General features: G+C 59.9%; 1 protein-coding gene across 4 annotated transcripts in view; it reads right to left on the bottom strand.

Annotated features, from left to right (window-relative positions):
- Positions 1-19,409, bottom strand: part of CALCOCO1 (calcium binding and coiled-coil domain 1) — a 21,785-nt gene extending 2,376 nt beyond the window's left edge. The window contains exons 1-14 of one of the 4 annotated variants that reach the window (XM_026660719.2): positions 19,337-19,409; positions 11,393-11,557; positions 10,337-10,439; positions 9,093-9,286; positions 8,404-8,562; positions 7,806-7,954; positions 6,691-6,781; positions 6,279-6,434; positions 5,315-5,569; positions 4,543-4,668; positions 4,088-4,183; positions 3,666-3,777; positions 2,916-3,130; positions 1,055-1,161 (exon numbers count right to left, since the gene is read on the bottom strand). In XM_026660719.2, the coding sequence (XP_026516504.1) occupies positions 1,055-1,161; positions 2,916-3,130; positions 3,666-3,777; positions 4,088-4,183; positions 4,543-4,668; positions 5,315-5,569; positions 6,279-6,434; positions 6,691-6,781; positions 7,806-7,954; positions 8,404-8,562; positions 9,093-9,286; positions 10,337-10,439; positions 11,393-11,554 (1,925 nt within the window). In that variant the 5' untranslated portion in view covers positions 11,555-11,557; positions 19,337-19,409. Of the gene's footprint in view, positions 1-1,054; positions 1,162-2,915; positions 3,131-3,665; positions 3,778-4,087; positions 4,184-4,542; positions 4,669-5,314; positions 5,570-6,278; positions 6,435-6,690; positions 6,782-7,805; positions 7,955-8,403; positions 8,563-9,092; positions 9,287-10,336; positions 10,440-11,392; positions 11,564-19,336 lie in introns of those variants that run through there. The other 3 variants (XM_026660720.2, XM_026660718.2, XM_026660721.2) reach the window with 3 other exon arrangements.
- Between the last annotated feature and the right edge of the window lie 851 nt (positions 19,410-20,260).

The raw sequence follows: 20,260 nt of genomic DNA, 5'->3' as shown, positions 1-20,260 counted from the left end.
CTGACACCTCATCCTATCCCCTCTGCCCTCTCCTGACACCCCATCCCATTCCCCTGCCCTCCCCCGACACCCCCATCCCATCCCCTCTTCCCTCCCCCGACACCCCATCCCATTCCCCTGCCCTCCCCCGACACCCCCATCCCATTCCCCCCCGCACCCACCCTGCCAATCCCCCAACACTGGCTTCCCACCCCACCCTCCCACCATACGTCGATCCCATCCCCCTGTATCCACCTGCCCTCCCCCAACACTCCGTCCCAGCCCCCCTGCCGCCACCACCCCATCCCATCCACCCTTTCCCCAATGTCCCCATCCCATCCCACCTGGAACCACTCTGCCCTCCCCCGCTGCCCCCATCCCACCTCTCTGCACTCAGCACCCTGCACCCAACCTGCCTTTCCTACTCCGGACACCCCCATTGCAGACCATCCCCCCACACGGGGGGGCTGGGTGCACAGACCCCACCTTGCCTTACAGCTGGGTGATTCTATCTATTTCACTTGCAAATAGCCCCCCTCCCCGCCCCCCGCCCGCCCGCCTGCCTCTGTCTGCAGGAGAAAGGAATCTAATGATGCTGAAAATTGATTCAGAAATGCCCTGACACGGCCGTACATCTCCCGGCTCCGCGCCTGCCACTTTTATGGCCACTGGCTGTAAAAGTCACCGGCTCCCCGCACCCACAGGGAAATTTATATATTTTTACTAACTAAGAGGAGGCTTGGAAAACTGCCCCCACCCCCCACTTCCCCCACTCCCCCAGCCCCCCCCCCTGCTCCCCTCCATCCTGCTCCCCTCCATCCCCCCACTGCTCCCCTCCATCCTCCTCCCCATACCCCCACATCCCCCTCGCCAGCCCCCCACTCTGCTCCCCTCCATCCTCCTCCCCAGCCCCAACTCTGCTCCCCTCCCCCCACTCTGCTCCCCTGCATCCTCCCCCGCATCTCCCCACTCTGCTCCCCTTCATCCTCTTCTCCATCGTCCTCCTAATGGGCAGGGTGAAGGAACAGCCCCCTGCTCTGCTGACAGGCCCCAGTGCGGCCAATCCCCCCCTCACCTGGCCATCTCATAGAAGACGCTGCCCAGCTCGGGCAGCAGCAGACTGGTCTCTTCCCCTCCGCTCCGCACAGCCGCCATCAGCACGGCCTTCTCGTCCTCCGCCTCCTGCAGCGAGAGTGGTGGTTGAGAGCGCTGGGGGCCAGAGTCCAGCCCCCAACCCCCAGCACTGGGGTGCCCCCTGCGCACAGGCATAGTGATTGTGCCCACCCCAAGCAACTGGGCTTCCCAGAAGAACAGCCCCGCTATGTGTCATAGGCCCTATACTGCTGAGGATGGATGGGGATTCTCCTTTACCTCTAGTGGTAGTGGGCTGAGCCCTGGCAGCCCGGGGGTGTGAGTTTTATCCCCATTGCTGCAAGGTCCCCAGCTGTACTCCTAGCGTGTGGGCTACCCGAAAGGTCTCTGCTAGTTTCCTGCCCCCTAGCTGTGCGGGGGAATCATGGAGCCATGAATGCGCCGGGGGGTGGGTGGGTGGGCAGTGGGTCAGCAGCCTGCTCCCCCTTGCAGCAGGGGGTGCTGGGATTGATCCTCGGACCTGCTGGGCTGCCCCTGAGGGATCTCTGAACCGAGCTGTGTCCCGTCCTGAGCGGGGCCAGCGTGTTGTGATGTCACTGCCAGCCGGCCCCCTGCCCGCGATCCTTCCTGCTACGTTTCGTGGGGCTGCCATGGGCCACGCGGGCCGCCCCCCTCACACGGCGATCCCGCAACAGACACCATGGAAATGGACCGAGTGCAGGGACGTTCTGGTCCCAGCAGCCGGGCAACCTCCCTAGCCCCAGCATAGCTCCCCTTCAGGAACCCCAGGGAACCCCAAACGCCTGGTGATCAGCTGACTGCCACATCCAGATCTCAACAGCCCAGAAGCCCCAGGGGTTGGGAGCTTTGGCTTTGGCCTGCGGGGGGAGCTACTGTGGTGTAACCAGATCAACCCCCCAAACACTGTTACTTTCCTAGTGTAGATGGGCCCCAGCCCTGAAGGGCAAAGATCAGCCCCTCCTAGGGCTAGCGTTTGAGTTGGCCCAGATGGTGCAGAGTCCCCCATCCTGCTGCTCTCGCTGTCCCCCTGGGGATGGAGGTGGGGGGCTCTCCCAGCATTGACGCCATGAGGCTGGCAGGGAGAAGTCCCCATCCTCCCAGCTGACCCCCCTCACTTTCCCCAGTGGGAGGCACCGACACCCCCCCACTTTCCCCAGCAGGAGGTGCCGGAGAGACTCCCCGGCACCCCCCTTTTCTCCCAGGCCGTTAATTTACTGCATGTTTTATCGTGCCAATTATCAGAGGTTTGTAAAGTTTTACAGGGGCGGGTCTACAAAGCCCCTCCCCCCACTCACGGCTGGAGGGGCGGGGGAGGAAGAAGCTGCCCCATGAACGAACAGCAACTGCAGTGGGACACGGAGAGATTTCAAACGTGGGCCTGATCCCCAGCCTGGCACAGACGCCCCTTCGCCCCTGTCCTTGGGGGGGTAGGGGGGGAGCAGCCATCCCCGGTCCTGCAGCTCCAGGGACCTTCCAGCTACTCCTATCAGGGATGCGGTCGAGGGGAATGCAGGAGGGTTTGGGGGGCTGGCAGATAACCCCTCCTCCTGGGTGAAGCAGGCTCAGATGCACCCTCAAAGCTGGGCTTTCTGTTGCCCAGGAGGGTGGGGGGCCCAGCCCCTCCTGCCAACAAAAATCCCACCCCATCCGCCTCCGGTGGAGTGTGGAATAGCGGGGTAGAGGAAGCAGCTGGCAGCCAGGACGCCAGGGTTCTATTTCCACCCTTGCCCCTGCTCGCTGTGTGACCGAGGGTAAGTCCCTGTGCCTCAGTTTCCCCCTCCACGCTGCACGTGCTTGGGGGTCCTCGCCCCCCGGGGACTCACTGAGTCGGAGCTGTTGTCCTCGGTGGGCTGCTTGATCTGGGTGGTGATGGGGGCGGGCTGGCTGATCACCACCTTGTGCATGGGCTCCCGCAGGCACGGCGGGGTCTTGGTGCCTGCCCGGTTGTCGCACAGGCTGTAGGGGCTGAGCTGGGTGTGGATCCTCATGTCCTCGGGGGACTCGTCCTCCGAGTCCGAGAGTGGGGAGTCCAGGGAGCCTGGGGGGAGGGGAGGCCACAGGGTCACTTGGGCAGCCGGTGCCCCCCGCTGAGCAGGGCAGGGCAAAGGGGGGGAACCCTGCTGGGGGGAGGAGCCTGGGGAGAGCCAGCACAGGGGGTGCGGGGGTGGGGGGGAGTTCTTGGGGGAGGAGCCGAGGGACAGCTGGCACTGGCACAGTGTTGGTAACTCCGGGGGGCAGCACTACTCTTCTGGGTGGGGGGGAGCAGCACAGGGCGATGTCGGGGAGGGAGAGAGGGGGCGAGTGGAGAGTGCACATACCCTAGCAGTGAGAGCGGGGAGGGGGGCTCCCGGGTCAGAGAGGAGGGAGTTGGGGGCAGAGCAGGAGGGGGATGAACAGGGGTTACAGTGAGGGGGTAACCATCAGGGGTGCCGGGGCATGAGGTGAGGCAGTGAAGGGGGGCAGAGGTAACGGGGTAACAGGGGTGGGAGGATGGGGGTGAGGAGGTAACGGGGTGGGCTGACAGGGGTTGGGGGACGGAGGTAACAGGGGTGGGGGGACGGGGTGTTACGCACTCAGTGCTGTGGCCGCTGCCTCCTCCTCCTCGGCCGCCGTCACCTCGCTCCACTTCTCATCGGCCACCTTCTCCAGCCGCTCCTCCAGCTTGCGGGCATACTCCAGCAGCTCCTGGGGAGGGGAAGCCACCAGGGTCAATATCGGCCCCGCCTGCACCAGGCCATGGGGAGACCCGGGGCGGGGGGGGGGGAGCAGGGTCTTTGCCTGCCCCCACCCACTGCCCAGGCTGCAGGGCCCCTGCCTGACCCCAGGGCACCGCCCAGCCCCTATGCAGGGAAGGCCATGATGGGGGCAGGGAATGTGACTCATGTCACCCCCTCCTGGCGGTTCCTTGGCCCCCGCTGGAGCCTGGGCCGAGAGCTGATACCCGCCTGGCTCCGGGGTTCAGCTCCCTTTGACTCTGACCCCAGCTGGCACCAACCTGTTTCTCCTCCTGGAGCTGCTCCTTCTCCTTCTCAGCCACCTTCAGGGCCGCGCGCAGCTCCTTGAGCTCCCGCTTGCTCTCCGACAGCTGCACCTGGGCGGGGGGGAAGGGGGCACAGGACCGTGAGAACTGCCCCAGGGCAGGGAGTGTGGCAAGGGCTGGCCCTGCACCAGCCTTGGGAGGGAACCTCCATACCCGAGGCACCTGATCCCCCAGAACCCATGAGCGCCCCAATCCCTCCTCCTATGGGGCAGGGCATCCCCTAGCACCAGTGTGTGGCTTTCGGGGTAGGGCTTCCCCATCCCAGCTCTGATTCCTCCCCCTTAGGGCAGGGTCCTCCCACCCCGCATGGCAGGGCCTCCCCATCACAGCTCTGATCCCACCCCTTGTAGGGCAGAGACTGGGGTTCCCCTCTGTCCCGGGGGCAGTGCCCACTCCCCTACTGGCCTTACCAGGCTGGAGTCCCTCTCGTGGGACAGTTCAGATTTCAGCGCCTGCTTCTGGGCTCGCTCCTCCTGCAGGTTCTTCTCCAGTTTCAGCACCTCGGCGCTCAGCTTCAGGATCTTGTCCTTCTCCGCCTGCAAACAGCATGGGGGGCGCTCATGGGGGCCGGCACTCGCCCGCCGTGGGGAGCCCGGCACATCTCCCTAGCTAGGCTGGGATGGAAGGACTACAAATACCTAGTGCAGCGCAAGGGGGCGCTGCGCTGCAGGGAGCAGGGTGAGAGGCTCAATAGGGGGCGCCCTCACCTTGCAGCCAGTGCTGGCCCCAATGCGGTGCTAGGGGGCGCTGTGCTGCAGGGAACGGGACAGGGGGCTCAGTAGGGGGCACTCTCCTCTCTGATAAGAGGTTTAGGGGGTTCTGGGCTGCAGGGGGATTAGTACAGGTATTCTCCCCTCATGCTGTGCTTCAGGGAGCTAGTAGGGGGCGCTATCCCCATAGCCAGTGCCCACCCCAGTGCAGCTCTAGGGGGCGCTGTACTGAGACATAAGCCAAGTTCTGAGCATTGTGTGGGTCACGACAGGGGGACTTTTCCCAAGGCCTGGACATGCTCGTCCCTGCTCCCTGTCCACCGGTCACTGAGACAAGCCCAGCTAGGGGATGCGCATTCATTTCCTATCCTAAACTGTTGAGCATTGGCAGTACCCCACCCCAGAGGTGGCTGCACCCCGGCAGTGGATACAGCCATTCAAGTGAGAGGCCCAGCGGGGTGGGGGTTGGCACCTCTATGCTCTGCAGGAGGTTGCTCTTCTCCTTCCACCACTGGCCTTTTCCCTCCTTCCATTTCAGGGTCATGTCTGCCAGCTTGATGTTGGTTTCGGCTGACTCCAGCCGGCTCTTGTGGAGGTCCGAGATGGTCCGGTCCCGGATGGAGGAGGCGCTGGCCAACTCCTCCCCCAGCAGCACCACTTTCTGCTGGCTGGCGGCAAGGAGGTCCTGGGTGGAGCGGAGCTGCTCACACAGCGCTTCCAGCTGGGCCTGGGGGGGGTCGGAAATAATGAATGGGATGGAAGAGGCCAGCTGGGCTCTGCCCCTGCATCCCACCCCCAAACACAGCCACAAGGGAGCAGTTGATGGCATTTAAAAGACTGTTAAAATTCTTTCCTATTAGCATGTGGAACTCCCTGCTGCAGGATGTTATCAAGGCAAACTGCTCAGTGAGCTCTGTGAGGTGCAGGGTAGCTCGGAGGTCTATGCGCCAAAGCCAAGCTGGAAATAGCTGGCCTTCCTCTAAGCCAGGGTTCAAATCCCAGTAGGGCTGATGCAGGCCTTCTGAGGAGCCAGGAGATTTCCCTCCCGGCAGAGATCTTCGAAATCCGGCTCCAGGAGGGTGCCAAAGATCCTGCGGCGCTTTTCACATGAGCGGGGTTTGGGCTGCTGCCTTCTTGGTAAAATACTATCCTGTTACGCTCCGTGCCCCAGAAGTGGCTGCATTTCAGGAGTCAGTGGGAAAAGAACCTAGGAGTCCTGGCTCCCTGTCCTCACCCCTAGAACACACACAGGCACCCACAGCAGGGAAAGAGAACCCAGGAGTCCTGGCTCCCATCCCCCTGCTCTAGCAGCGACACCGCCCCAATCCCCTCTTTTCCAGGGAAAGGGCTGGTGAACGCACACACCCAAGCAGGGGGAGGGGGGAGCGGAGGCTGCGCCATGGCACCGAGGGGGGCCCCCCACCCCGGGCACTCACCGTCCTCTGCTGTGCAGCTGCCAGCTTCTGCTGCAGCTTGCTGATGTCCTCCTGCAGCACCAGGGCCTGCGACACCTTCTCGCTGTGCCGGGTCTTGGCCAGCAGCAGGTCGCAGGCCAGGTTCCGGCTCTCCTGCTCCGAAGCCTGCAGCTTGACCTGGGGGGTGGGGGTGGGGGACATGATCCTCACGTGCCGGCCCAGAGACTCCCGGGGGGCGGGGATGGGACCCACCTCCCTTCCCTCTGGATGTCCCCTGGGGATGGGGGACCCTGCGGCTCTCTGTATGTATGGGGAGGGACCCCCCACTCCTGTGTGTGTCTGAGGGGGAGGGGAGGGACCCCCGCTCCTCTGCTCACCCCAGCTAGCTCCACCACCAGCAAGTCGCCCCTACAAGCCCCGCCCCGGGGCTCACCTGGTAATGCTCCTTCTCGGCGTTCTCCTCCTTGAGCTGGTGGTGGATCTGCTCCTGCTCCCGCACCAGGGACTTCACCGTGTCCTTCATCCTGGGGGTGGGGGAGGGACACAGGCAGGGTGAGCCCTGGCTCGGCTCAGGGCACTGCCAGCTACAGCGGTGGGGGGGGGGGGGGGGGGGGGCGCGGGGGGGGGGCCGGGCAGATCCACTGCTGCCCGCTGGCCCTTCCGTGACGCTGCCGGGCCAGAACCCCAGGGTGAGTCTGTGTCCTGCAGCCTCGCTAACGGGACCCTTTTAGTCAGCATGGCCTGGGCCTGGCCCTGTCCTAGCACACGGGACACTGCAACCCCACTCCGACCCCAGAGGCTGCACCCCCATGGCACATTAGAGTCCATGCTGCTGTGGGGTGGGGGGGAGAAAGGAGAGAGCATCCAGTACTGAGCCCCCACCCTGCTCCCCAGAGCACAGCACAGTGCCCCCTAGGGCACTAGCCCATTCTCACTCAGGGTGAGAGCCCCCCGAACAGCTGGCCTCTCCCCCTTCCCGCAGGGCCCTGGGTTCGGCCTCAGCAGTCACCCATCCGGGCGCTGACGAGGTCCAACCCTGCTTAGACACTGGACGAGATCACAGGCCTGGACCCGTCCCGATGAGCCACAAGGGATGAGGCCACCTTCCTTCCCGCTGGGCCAAGCCACAGCCCTGTTATTCACCTGCCCCCGCCTCCCCCACACCCGCCAGTCCAGCCGGGTCACAGCACTGACCCTAACTCCCAGGGCCGGCACAAGGAAGTTTTGCGCCCTAGGCGAAACTTCCACCTTGCGCGCCCGCCCCCAGCCCTGCGGCAGCTCCCCTCCTCGCCCTGAGGCACCCCCATGGCAGCTCCCCCCACCCCTCCGGCCCGGGGAGCCGTGCGGCAGCTCCTCACCCCAGCTCACCTCTGCTCCGCCTCCTCCCCGAGCACGCTGCCCCCGCTCTAATTCTCCTCCCCTCCCAGGCTTGTGGCGCCAAATCTTGGCGCCCTAGGCAACCGCCTAGTTTGCCTAAATGGTAGCACCGGCCCTGCTAACTCCCCTCCCCCTCCCCAAGCCTGCTGACCCCCGCCCACTGCTGCTCACCTGTCCAATTCCACCTCCTTCTGCAGCACCTTCTCGCTCAGGGCCTGAACGTCCTCCTCCAGCTCCTGGATGCGGGCCAGCTGTCCCGCCTGCTGCCGGCTCAGCGCGTCCCGCTCCTCCATCACGGCTGCATGGGAGCTCGAGAGATCCTGGGAGAGGCACCGCCGGCCAGGGCGGGGAGGGGTGAGCCGGGATCGGGGACACGGGAAGCCCCGACCCTGTCTCCCGCCTGGGATCAGCACAGAGTCTGGGTGCTCTGGCAAGGGGCAGGGAAGCCCAGGGGCCCCCCAAATCGGAGAGCCCCTTTGGAATCTGGGGCTAAGCCAGTGGGTAGCAGGGAACGCAAGGAGGAATATGGGGTCCCCTCCTAGGTGGGCATCTCCAGAGAGGCAGCCCAGCCCAGTGGCCTGAGCAAGGAGCCGGGAGGCCTCATTCACCCGTCCGTGTGCCTCAGTTTGCCCCCAGTGTGATGGGCAACGGCCTAGTCCATGGGGACGACACTGGATCCTTATCAACCCGGGAAGCGGAGTGGTGGAGGATTCAACCCAGTGGCTGTTGCCCGATAGGGCCCGGTGCCCGCAGGGGGCACCCCACACACCTTGTACTGCTCCGCCAGCTTGGTGTGCTCATCCCGCATGGTGCCCAGAGCCTCCTCCAGCTGCTCAATCCGGGCCTGCAGCTCCTTCACCTCCTCCTCCAGCCGCAGCTTCTCTCGCAGCAGCCTGCTGTGTTCCTGCTGGCTCTCCTCCAGCTGGTTCTGGGCGGGAATGGGACCCACAGGGACCGGCGCTTTTAGTACGGACTGAGGGGGCAGGCACTACACTCACCCCAGGCCCCCAGGACATTGCAGGGCGCACAGGCAGGCAAGGGGTTAACTCAGGTGGGCGGAGCAAGAGACTAGTGGTGGGGGCTCTTATCACAGCAGGGAGGTCAGTTCTGAAGGGGCAGAGCTGCTGGAGGGCGGGGCCAGGGCTAAGCTCCGCCCCATTTCCCAATGCAGTTGTTACTGCCTGCCCTGCAGGGAGAAAAGCCTGGCAGGAGGGGAGGGGTTTGAGTTGACTGGGACATGGCCAGGTGCCCTCTTGGGCAGAAGAACAGCTGATCCCTCCTGTTGCCCTCCACCTTGTGCATTGGGTGAGCTCACAGCCCAGCCAGGCCCAGGGGAAACTGAGCCACAAATCTGTGAAGTGACTTGCCCAAGGCCACTGGCAGAGCTGGGACCAGAAGCCAGGTCTCCGAGCACCCATCTGGTGCTCTGCCCACTAGGCAATGCTGACCCCTCATTACCTGCAGCAGGGTGGCCTTGGGCACCACCAGCAACATGTCCATGTTGCCCTCGTCATCCTCCTCCAGCGTGACGAGCTCGTCCATGGGCCGGGGCTCGCTGAACTGGAAGGGGCAGCTCTGGCCGCGCACCTCGCCACGGCGGTCCACATAGCGGAACTGGTACTGCTGGGCCCCTGGCTTGGGCAGGTAGCTGGCTGCAGCAGGACAGACACAGCCCAGCATCAGATGCCTCTGCCCCACCGCTGCTAGGGCCTTGCCAGGAGGCTGACTGCTTCCAGGTGGGGGCTCAGATGCCCCGTAGTCTGGGGCTCGGTCTGGTCCCTGGCTCTCCCTTGACATGTCTTGCCCCCCAGCAACCGCCCCGCACTCCTGAGTCCTGGCATCAGCGTGGTTGGTACCACGGCAGAGAGGCTGGCAAGTGCCTTGTCAGCAGACCACGTTGGTCACAGAGGTGCTGCCCCCCAGCCAGTGTGCCGCACCCTGGCCTTGAGCCTAGTCTGTGTGGCCTGCTCTGGCCTGGCCTCTCTGACAACCAGCGGGTAGCACCAAAGGCCGACGGTGGCCTGGATGCCCGTTCCATCAGGGGCTGCTCGGAAACCTGCCATCCCATTCCAGTCCCAGCCTTGCTCCTTCTCCCCGGCTGCCTCCTGCACCCCTTCCTAGGATCCTCTCTGCTTTACCCCCTCCCCTCCCAAGCTGCTGACCCTGGGGTCCCATGGGAAGGCCCCATTCCAGTCCTCAGCTCCACATGAGATGTCAGGGCCAAGCTGTGTGAGCAGGCCCTCCCCACCCACTGCTGCCTCCTCAATGCCCCCTGTAGTAACTGCACCAGGGGGCTTCAGGGAGATTTGGTTTGCAGCTGCTGTGGCATCAGGTCATGGCCACGCCTGGAGGCGGGACGCCACGTGAGATGGGCCCATGGGCCTGATCTGGTGGGGATACTGGCCTGGATTGGCCCATGGGTCTGGTCCAGCAATGTAAGGCGATATTGGGCTAGATGGGCCCGCTGGCATGACCACGTCTATCAGGGAGGCCGGGATACCAGGCTAGATGGGCCCTTGGTCCAACAAGCCACAGCAAAGCCTCCGTAACCCAAACCCTCCCCCAGGGCTGCCACCGCTTCAGACCGTTGCTCCAGCTGCTCAGTGATGGACACCCCCCGTCTGATCTCACCCTCTCGCAACCCCCACGCACGTAATCTACGCACCGCGCACCCCCCCACCCCCCGGAGCTCCCCCACCTACCATGGAACTGGACGCTGGAATGGACGGGCGCCCCCTCCGCGCCTCCGTCGGGCACCACGCACCACACGAAGGTGTAGTAATCCCGCACGGACGAGGCCTCCACCTGGACAGACAGACGCAGGCAAGAAGGTGTCTGAGGAACCCCTGGCATTAGCTGAGCGTTTCTCTAGCGCTCATCAAGTGAGTGTCACTGTCCTCATCGGGGGGGTTGGGAGGGGCTATCACAGCAACGGGCGTCTACACTGCCCACTAAGCCCGGGCTCTGACTCAGGTTTCAGCCCAAGCCCTGCTTCCGTCCACACACAGATCTGTCTGACTCGGGGCACTCAGGACCTTGGTCCTACGACCTTGCTGGGGGTGGGTCAGAGCCAAGGCGTGTCATTTTGCAGTGGGGATGCACCAGAAAGCGGCAGACCCAAGTCAAAGGTCTCCAGCAAGACCCGGGGCTGGCGATTGTAAGCCCAGGTTTACCATGCAGCGTGGATGCTCAAGTGCGGGCTTGGAACTGCTGAAGCCTCAAGCCTGGGTCTGCAATGCAACTCACCCTAAGATGATAATACTGCCTAGCTGTTACACAGCACAGGAGGGCAGTATCATTCCCCTGCCCGCCCCTGTTTTACAGATGGGGAAACTGAGGTACACGGAGGGGAAGTGACTTGCCCAAGGCTGGCCACCAGGAAGAGAACCCTGGTCTCATGAGTCCCAGGCCAGCGCTCTAGCCATTAGGCCACGCTGCCTCGTTTTGCTTTTGCACGCAGGGAAAAGCAGGAGGCTTGGTTGACTTGTGGGTGAATTTCAAGGTGGCCTGCAGAAGTGGGCCCCTCCTCTCACGTGCACGCTGCGGGCTCAGTGTAACGGGACAGCAGAGAACGCAATAGGAGGGGAAGCCTCTACCCCAGGTGATGAGGAGGCCAGTCGGACACCCTGCACCTCCCCATCTCAGCCTAATTCACTGCCTGATCAGAAAACTTGACATGCCGCCTCCCCGGGGCCACATCTACAGTGGAGATCCCAGCTAATGCATCCAGCTCCCATCCACCTCTCTCTTCCCAGTACCTTGAATATCCCGATCCAGTCGCGGGCTGACGGCTTCATGCTGGGGGGCAGGGTGTAGTGGCACTCGACCTTGGTGTTGGGCACGTAGGTGCGGGCCACATTGAGGAAGGCCATGGTAGGGTGGGGCTGTGCCTGTGACTTGCTAGGAGACACCTCCTCCATCCTCTTCATCGGGGTGGAAGGTGAAGAAGGAAGAAGGACAGCGTGACAGTCTGTAACCCAATGTTCACCCTTTCTACAAGACTATGATAAATTTTGTACAAAGTATGCCTTGTGAGGTATCATTCAAAAACTCGTAATTTGCTGACCATTACTGTCCTGGTAAAAAATGGGTGACAACATTGTATGTAAAGTTATACAATTCTACTGTATGACATTGCAGAGACAAGTTCCAAGTTTAGAAAGGCAGCCACAAACCAATTTCAGAGAGACAACAGGCAAACTGATGCCTCAGCTAGGTGTCAACAAAATCAAATGGACCATCACCTGGTTAAGTGGCCATTCTTTGGCAGGAAAAAGAGGGTGAGTGAGAAATCTACATTTTGGCAAAGAAAAAGCTGCAGGTTCCCATCTCCTGCTGTCTCCTGGGCCTCAGCTGGAGATGATTCTCAAAGAAAAAGAGAACTGTAAGGAAGGGGAAGAAACTCTCCAAAAGATCTCTCCTTTCACCTCGACTCACGGCATTGACAACACTTGAAGGACAAAGGAAGAGATCCTGGCAGAAAGGAATTCAGCCAGTGAGGCTGCTAGAACATGTAGGAACAGAGACTTTTGCTTTGAAATCACTTAGCTTGTTAAGTTAGACGTTAGTTGTGTTTTATCTTTAATTTCTTTGTAACCAATTCTGACTTTTATGCCTCATTACTTGTAATCACTTAAAATCTATCCTTCTGTTGTTAATAAACTTGTTTTATTGTTTTATCTAGACCAGGGTGCTTGGATTGAAGTATTTGGGAAACTCCATTTGAGATATCAGGGTTTGTGCATAGCATTTTCTATTAATAAAATGATGGACTTTATATGAGTTTGTGGTGTCCAGGAGAGAGCTGGGCACTACAAGATGCACATTTCTGGGGGAAAGTCTGGGACTGGGAGTTTGTTGGTGTTGCTCTGCAGTGTAATTCACGGGTGGTTGGCTGTACTCTTGCAATGTAGCTGTGAGTGAGTTACAGGCGTGTGAGCAGACCAGGAGTGGTTGCGCTCACAGTGAAGCCGTGTAAAAGGCACCCCAGATTGGAGAATTGAGGGGACACAGCTGCTCAACCGTCCAGATTGTATCCTGGGGAATGTCACAGGTGGGAGGGAGAAAAGAGATGGGGAAGGGGCAGGATGGGCAAATTCCACCCTGGACCAGCCTGGGATGCCCTGAAAGTCACTGCTTCCCTACATGCCACGGGTACATCCATGGAACTCATCACCGTGGGCACCTCATGGGCATGGATGCATTTAGCTGCCCAGCCCGCAGGAGGCAGGGCAGTGCCACTGTCTCTATTTTACAGAGGTTCTTGGGCACACAGCGAGTCTCCATTTCAGAGCTGGGAATTGAACACAGGAGTCCTGGCACTCAGGTGCCTTTGCAGCTGGACCCCCAAGACCCCACATATTTCAGACAGAAAGGGACCTTTGTCTAGTCTTTTTAAATCTGGTTAGTGTGCCACTAAACTGGGTCTCAGGGCACTTGGGTTCTGTTCCCATCTCTGCCACTGACCTGCTGTGTGACCATGGGCAACTCCCTCCCTCTGTGCCTCAGTTTCTCCTTCCACCCTGCAAAATCTTTGGCGCAAGGATAGTGGCTTGCACCTAGACTAGTAACCTTGGCTGGGGTCGCTAGGAATTAACACAAATCCATTGACAAAAACAGTTCAGATTGCCCCATGCTCATCCAGCAAAACGCAGACCTCTGACAGCCAGGAAACCGAGTCAAGGTACACACCAATGTAACCTTAACTCTGCCCTTCTAAGCGATGGCACAGGGTGCCCACAAGACATGTACTTGCACTCTACCTTTGCAGCTCGTGCCCATCGCCCAGGGAAGAAGCATGCGCCAGCTGCAGCACAGGGTCCAATGCCATCTCTTTGCCAAGGCGAAACTTGTGTTCAGGTGAACTGGACTGGAAGGGTGCTGCCTATGCCCACCCTATGCCCGGATACGGAGCCTCCACCGCAAAACCAACCCCATACCCGCTGTATTTTACAACCTTTCACCATTGCACACAGGACCCCCTCAAACATAACACTGTCACTCACCCATCAGGACATGCCCACCCCACCCTCATACCCCACCTCGCTGCTGACGCCCCCCATGACAAGAAGACCCCCGTGCCCTGCTGCTGACACATGCTTTCCAGCTCAGCACTGGAATGAGACAAACGGCATCGCTCAGGATGCACGTGCACCGTTTTCCCATCCTCACACATGTGGGGTGAGGCGTGGGCAGAGGGGCTCAGAATCTCTGAGGGAAAGGGCACCCCCATATCGCCCCCCATCACAATCACAGCTCTGCCCAGCTTCTCCGGCTAATCCCTCCACCATTCCATATAGCTCCACCTAACAACAGCGAGCACAGCTGGAGCGCACACAGATAATTCCTACTGGCTACCGCCAGCTCCGGAGGGTCAGAGTTAAGGCCGCGTTGGGGCGTCCCTTCACACTGCCTTTTCTGGTTGTCCGAGGTTTGAGTTCTGCTGGACGGGCACGAGACCCAACAGGCAACCGCAGCTCTGGGTTAACCAAGTTTTTTGTCCGTGAATTTCCTTGTTTCCCAACCAGAAAGAGAAACATTTTTGGTAGGAGTCAGGGGTCAGGCAGGTCGTTATAGCTGTCCCTTACGTTTGCAGCTGGCTAGCAAGGAGGCTATGTGATCCTAAGAGCTCCTGTCCCCTTTGGCACAGAACCATGCGTCGTGTTGTGAAATGTCTGGAGGGGGGAGCTGCTAACAGGGCAGTGAGAGAAATCTTATCCCTGGCCCCAAAACTGACCATTTTATTCCGTGGTGGTTTAGTTACAGTAGCTTTATGCAGGGCAGTCATTCTCCTCCTCACATGAGGCAGCGCCCCCACCCCCATTTCCAGCTTCCCCTCCCCGTCCCGCCCCACGAAGCCATTCAGGACCATTCCTTGGCATGTGAGAAGCCACGAGCATGTAAGAAATTTGTTCTACGTGTATCACAAGCAGCTGCTTATGGGAGGGCCACACATTTCTCAGTTACAGAGGCTGCGCTGGACAGCAAACTGGGCCCCCGCCAGGCGCCCCCCCTCCAGCTACTCCCCCTGCTCTGGCGAGGCCCCTGGCTCGCCCAGCCTCCAAGCGGGCCAGCCCCACACAGGGGTGCTGTCACCTTAACTTTGAATTGTCTGATTTTCAGAGATTTCAATGTGTGGTGTAGTCAGGGCCCCTCCAGAACCTGGCTCACATTTGGGGGGGAGCAGGGAGAGGGGCTCAGACCCCTTACAATAACAGGGCCCCCAAGATCCTGGCACACACACATGGAGGGAGGGCAGGGAAAGGGGCTCGGTCCCCTCACCCCAGAGGGACAGGGCTACTGGATCCGGGCACACACATGGGGGGCAGGGGAGGGGCTCAGATCCCTTAGAACAGCAGGACCCCCAAGAACCCAGCATATACAGGGCCTCGGACCCGCTCAGAGGAGCAGGCTGATACCCCCTCCCAAGATCCTGGTACACACATAGGGGGGAGAAGATGGGGCTCACATGCTCCCACATCCCTAGTCACCCCATTTACCCTACCACTCCCCCACGTCTCCCCTCCCCATGTCCCACCCCTCCCCCTCTCCGGAGCCCCCAACCCCTCTCCGCTCCCTGCCACCCATCACATGATTCCCCTTCCCCAGCACTCTCCCAACCCCTGGCCTGGCGCAGCAAGCATTCACGTGTCATTCCTTTTCCTTTCAAAAAGAGTTTGCGCCCCTTCTCAGTTCTCTGCTGTCCTCGGATTACAGTTCCCAGCAGTAACAGAAACCCTTCGACAGAGGCAGACAGTCGCACCTGGCCTGTAATTCGTCCTCAGATATCTGCCAAGGGTAGCTTTCAGAGCTGCAATACCTGGAGGGTAGCTCAGGGTCACAACCCGTCCCCTCGACCCACCAAGTCCCGTGCAATCACTATGGCAAGAAACCGTCTTTCTGCACGTCACATTTCAAGAGAATCCAACAGTCAACCTTTAACCAAAGGGGTTCTCAACTTTAATCACAGGAGCTAGCCCTTCTATTGTGCCTTTCACCCATGGATCTCAAAGCTCTTTACAAAGGAGGTCAGCATCAGTCTCTTCATTTGACAGATGGGGAAACTGAGGCACCGAGCAGGGAAGGGACTTGCCCAAGGTCACCTAGTTGGCCAGGTCTCCGAGTCCCAGTCTGGTGCTCTAGCCACTAGGCCCCAGAAAATGAGGCCCTACGGAACCAGGTGCGCTGCACAGGGGGAGCAGATGCATCCACTGCCCTTGGCACAGATGCATTGGCTTTAAGAAATGCTGCTGCGAGGTGAGAGGACAAACACGACCCCCCACCTCTCCCACCAGCTGGCCTACCAGCAGTATCTGGGTCTCATCCTGCCTCTCCAGCATCAGATCCCAAAGTGCTTTACAAGCAGCGTATACCAGGATCACTCTGATTGCTGCCCTGGGGCGGGGCCCACAACGGCCACACCACACGGCGACAGAGGACAGGAAGTGGAGTCTCCAGGGTTACCCACTCTCACGGTTTTGTCATGAGTCTCATGATAATGATTGCTTTCCTGAAAGCCCCAGCTCCTGGAGTGAAGGGATACGTGATGATTTCTGCCTTCCTTAAAGAAAAAGAACGTTTTCAGCCCTCGTGGCAGTGGAGAAAGCTTCAAAATATGACCCCAATGCACCCTAAAGGCTCAAAAAGCAGAAGGCAAATAAAAAGAACCCCAACGTTATTATCTGTACATAATCTCATGATTTTTGGGGAGCCTGACTCATGATGTTTGAACATTTGGGGTTGGCGATACTGAGTCTCGTACCCAGCTGGGGAATACAGGGAGGGGGAATGCACGGATGCACGTTGAAAGCCCTGGCTTTTGTGAAAGTGGCCGCAGGCATAGGCGCCGACTCCATGGGTGCTCCGGGGCAAAAATTAGTGGGTGCTCTGCACCCACTGGCAGCCAAGCTCCCCTCACCCCCTGCCCTGCCCCTCCTCCTCCGCCCCCTCGGGTGTGCCGCATCCCCGCTCCTCCGCCTACCTCCCAACGCTTCCCGCCCGGCTGCCGCCAAACAGCTATTTGGCGGCATTAGCATGCTCCGGGGGAAGTGGGGGGGTGGGAAGGAGGAGTGGGAATGTGGCACACTCAGGGGAAGAGGCCGGGATTTGGGGAAGGAGTGGGAATAGGGACAGGGAGGGGGCGGAGTTGGGGCGGGAACTTTGGGGAAGGGGTGGAGTGGGGGTGGGGCCGGGGGAAGAGGGGGCGTCGAGCACCCAGGGGAAAGAGGGGACGTCGACGCCTATGGCCGCAGGATGCTTAGCGACAGCAAAAGAGCCAGGCCCTTGATTTTTACATCGCAGCTGGAAGCTGGCGGCTCCAGCACCTGGCTGGGGCATTAGTTCAGGACAGCTTAGAGTACTTTGGGGTCTTTGTATTCTGTTTGTACAGCACCTAGTGCAACAGGCTCATGGTCCATGACTGGGCCTCCGAGGCGCTACCACAACACAGAAATAAGAACAACACCCCTTGCTTTATCACTAGAATCATTTCCCTCAGAAGCCTGGGTTTTCCTGGAGGGACTCCCCTCCAAGCATGGGGAGAGAGACATGCTGGTCCTGTCTACACAGCAGCTGCAATTAACTCAGCAGCTAGAACAGCAACTTGTCTAGTAAGCTCCATGGCCAGGGTGAGGTCACGTCTACACTACAGGTTAACAATGTGGTAACAGCCAAGAGACTCATACACAGCACTGATGGGGCTGTAGACATCTTCAAAGGGGTTCACTGCAAAGGGGGAGGTAACCAGGCACCCCAATTTCTTCTCTGGACAAGCCAAAATCCTCGCTCGATGATCCCATGTGACAGAGGCGCCCTGTAACTTGGTGCCTTCCCTGCCATCATTAGACTCTCCCGCACACTGGCGCCCGTGTGCAGTGATCATACGTGGTGAGTGTCCCAGTACATCTGAATGAGATTCCCCAAAGTACGCCTGCACCAAGTATAATCCCCGGCGCAGCCACGCCTGGGCGGAAGATCTGCTGGGAGGCAGCGTGGCCTAGTGGATACAGGACAGGATTAGCACTCCGGGGATCTGGGCTCTAGTGCCAGTTCACTACCCTGCTTTGCTGGGTGACCTTGTGTTAGTCACTTCCTCTCGCTGCCTCAGTTTCCGCATCTGTAAAATGGGGATAATGAGGCTGACCTCCTTTGTAAAGCGCTGTAAGACCCACCGATGATAAGAGCTAGGTATTAACATTAGCTCCTCTACAGAGTCCTGCTATTACTAACTTCCTCTGACATAAAATGAAGCTCTGAGCATCTTGAGGTTGGCAGAGTGGCGCTGTGGCTAGCGCGTGGAATTAAGGCAGGACACCTGGCTTCTACTCCTAGCTCTGCTGTGTGACCTGGGAAAAGTCACTTCCCCACCCTGTGCCTCTGTTTCCACTCCCACCCTTTGCCTAGGGAAGACTCTGAGCTCTTTGGGGGCAGTTACTGCCTCTTTGTGACTACAACAGGGCCCTGATTTGGCTTGGGACCTCTCGGCCTTGCTCTCCTGGGAATCCTGCACAATCACCGCTAAAAAGCGCTCGTGGCCTGGGCGAGACACCTGATGATCGGCCCCACAAGCCCAGACAGCGCACGGCTGGCGTGGGACCTCCTGGCCATCATCCAGCCAAGTGCCTGAAGCTACATTCCTTTCCCCGCCCTGGAGTCTGCTGCTCCAGTTGTGCCAAGCCAGCCAAGGAGCAGCCATGTGCAAAACAAATCCCAGCAGCTGCCATCCATCCTCTCCGCTCACCTGGCTGCCAGGGACAGGGGGAGGATCCCTTGAAGCTTGCACAAGGCAAGCAGGGCGCACCAGCCTTATGCAAGGCCGGTTCCAGGGAGAGACAAGGAAAAACCACCTCCCAGCTTGGCAAGAGAAGAAAAGACCTAGTCCCCAGCGGGGGAAACTCTTCCCACTTCTCCCCCCTCGCCCCCCCGCCCCTGCCCTTCTTGCCCAGAATAAAAGGCTTTAAAAAAAATCAAACGGCTCCAAACCAAAGCGACAAAGGAAACTCGTGTTCGGAAACCCAAAGCCACAGGCGTGCTGGGGAAGGAAGCTGCACAGGGGGGAACTTGTGCAGGGGGGTGAGGGGGTGGTGAAGATCGCCCTGATGCACCAGCCCCAGGTGCAAATACAGGCATGGGAGAGATTCTTCGCTCTTTAATGCCACGGGGGTGGCTAATCTCTGGGTTGCCCGGGGCCAGGGGCATACAGGAGGGGTCAGCTCCAACCAGGCAAACAGTATGGCGGGGCAGGTCGCAGGCCTGTCCCAGCAGCCAGGGGAGATGGGGGTAAAGCAGTGGAAGGGGGCTGAAGCGGGGGGGAGGAGGGAGGCTGACAGCTGGGGGTGGGGTAGGGGGTTTCCATCTCCTGGGCTGCCCCTTTCCAGAGGAGAGGGATGGCCCCCTGCCTTCCCTGCAGCCTCCACAGGCCTCGAAGCACAGGCCGGGCAATCCTGAGATCAGGGGGCTGCTGGACTCCAGGGTACCCTGGCTACAGGCACAGCCCTCGCGAGGGGGGGCACTGCGGGGGGGGGGGGGGGGAGCACGGATCGCCCCTGGCACGAGGCTGCACGGTGCAGAAAGGGAATTGCCCCTCTCCAAAAGCCCAGACCCACCCCCTCCCCCAGGCAGCAGCAGAGGAAGGAGGCGGGGGGCAGGGGCCTGGGGGGAGGAGAAAAGCAGAGGCGCCCCATTAGATAAAGAAGGTCTCTTACCCTACAGAGCAATCAGCTGTTCCACTAACCTTTTACCAACAACAAAAACACCACTCAGCCCAGCAGGGGGCGGGGAGAAGGGGAGGCCCGGAGCATGCTGGGAGTTGTAGTTCTCTCTGGCTGCCTGGCGCTAGGGTGGAGCAGGAGGGGAGACTGCAGCTCCCAGAGAGCCCTGGGGAGAGGGAGACAAAGCGCCTCCTGGCCGGGGAATCTGGGGAGTGTAGTTTGCCCAGCTGGGAAGTCCAGGCAGAGTATAGGGCAAGGGGACTTCAACTCCCAGGGTGCACCGGGCTCCCAGGGGCCATGGAGGCATTGGGTCTTATTCAGAGAGGAGTAAGGTTTCAAGTTGTTCAGGGTAGAGCCATACTCGGCTGGGAGCTCACGCGGCCCCTGTCCAGGAGCGATGGGCCTGGCTGCTCTTCTGCAGGTTATTGCCCGACACGCTGTCCCTGCCCTAGTGTGATGCAAGAGCAAACAAAAGCTGCGCACACACACAAGGCAAAACAAACTGAGCACACACAGTGCACCCGCAAACGAAATGCACACACCTTGCCAATCTAAGCAAAATGCACATCCATTGCAACACCAAACGAAAAGTTGCACGCACCAGGCAACACAAAGTCAACACGCAAAATGCGACACTGAACAACAGCTGTACAGACAACGCAACACCAAATGAAATGCGCACACACATTGCAACACCAAACAAAAGCTGCACACATCAGGCAACAAAAACTGAACCCACAAAATGCAATGCAATACAAACTGAACATGTAATGCAGCACCAAACAAAAGCTGTACGCACAACGCAACGTACACTGAACACAAAAAATACAATGCAATACAAACTAAACACAATGCAACATCAAACGAGCGGTAGACACAAATTGAACAGACGCTGCAACACCAAAGAAAAGTTGTACC

Source organism: Terrapene carolina, unplaced genomic scaffold, assembly GCF_002925995.2.
Source record: "Terrapene carolina triunguis isolate 2854851 unplaced genomic scaffold, T_m_triunguis-2.0 Scaffold836, whole genome shotgun sequence".
NCBI lineage: Eukaryota > Metazoa > Chordata > Testudines > Emydidae > Terrapene > Terrapene triunguis.
Note: the sequence above shows the minus strand (reverse complement) of the source record. Positions and strands in the feature narration are given on the sequence as shown.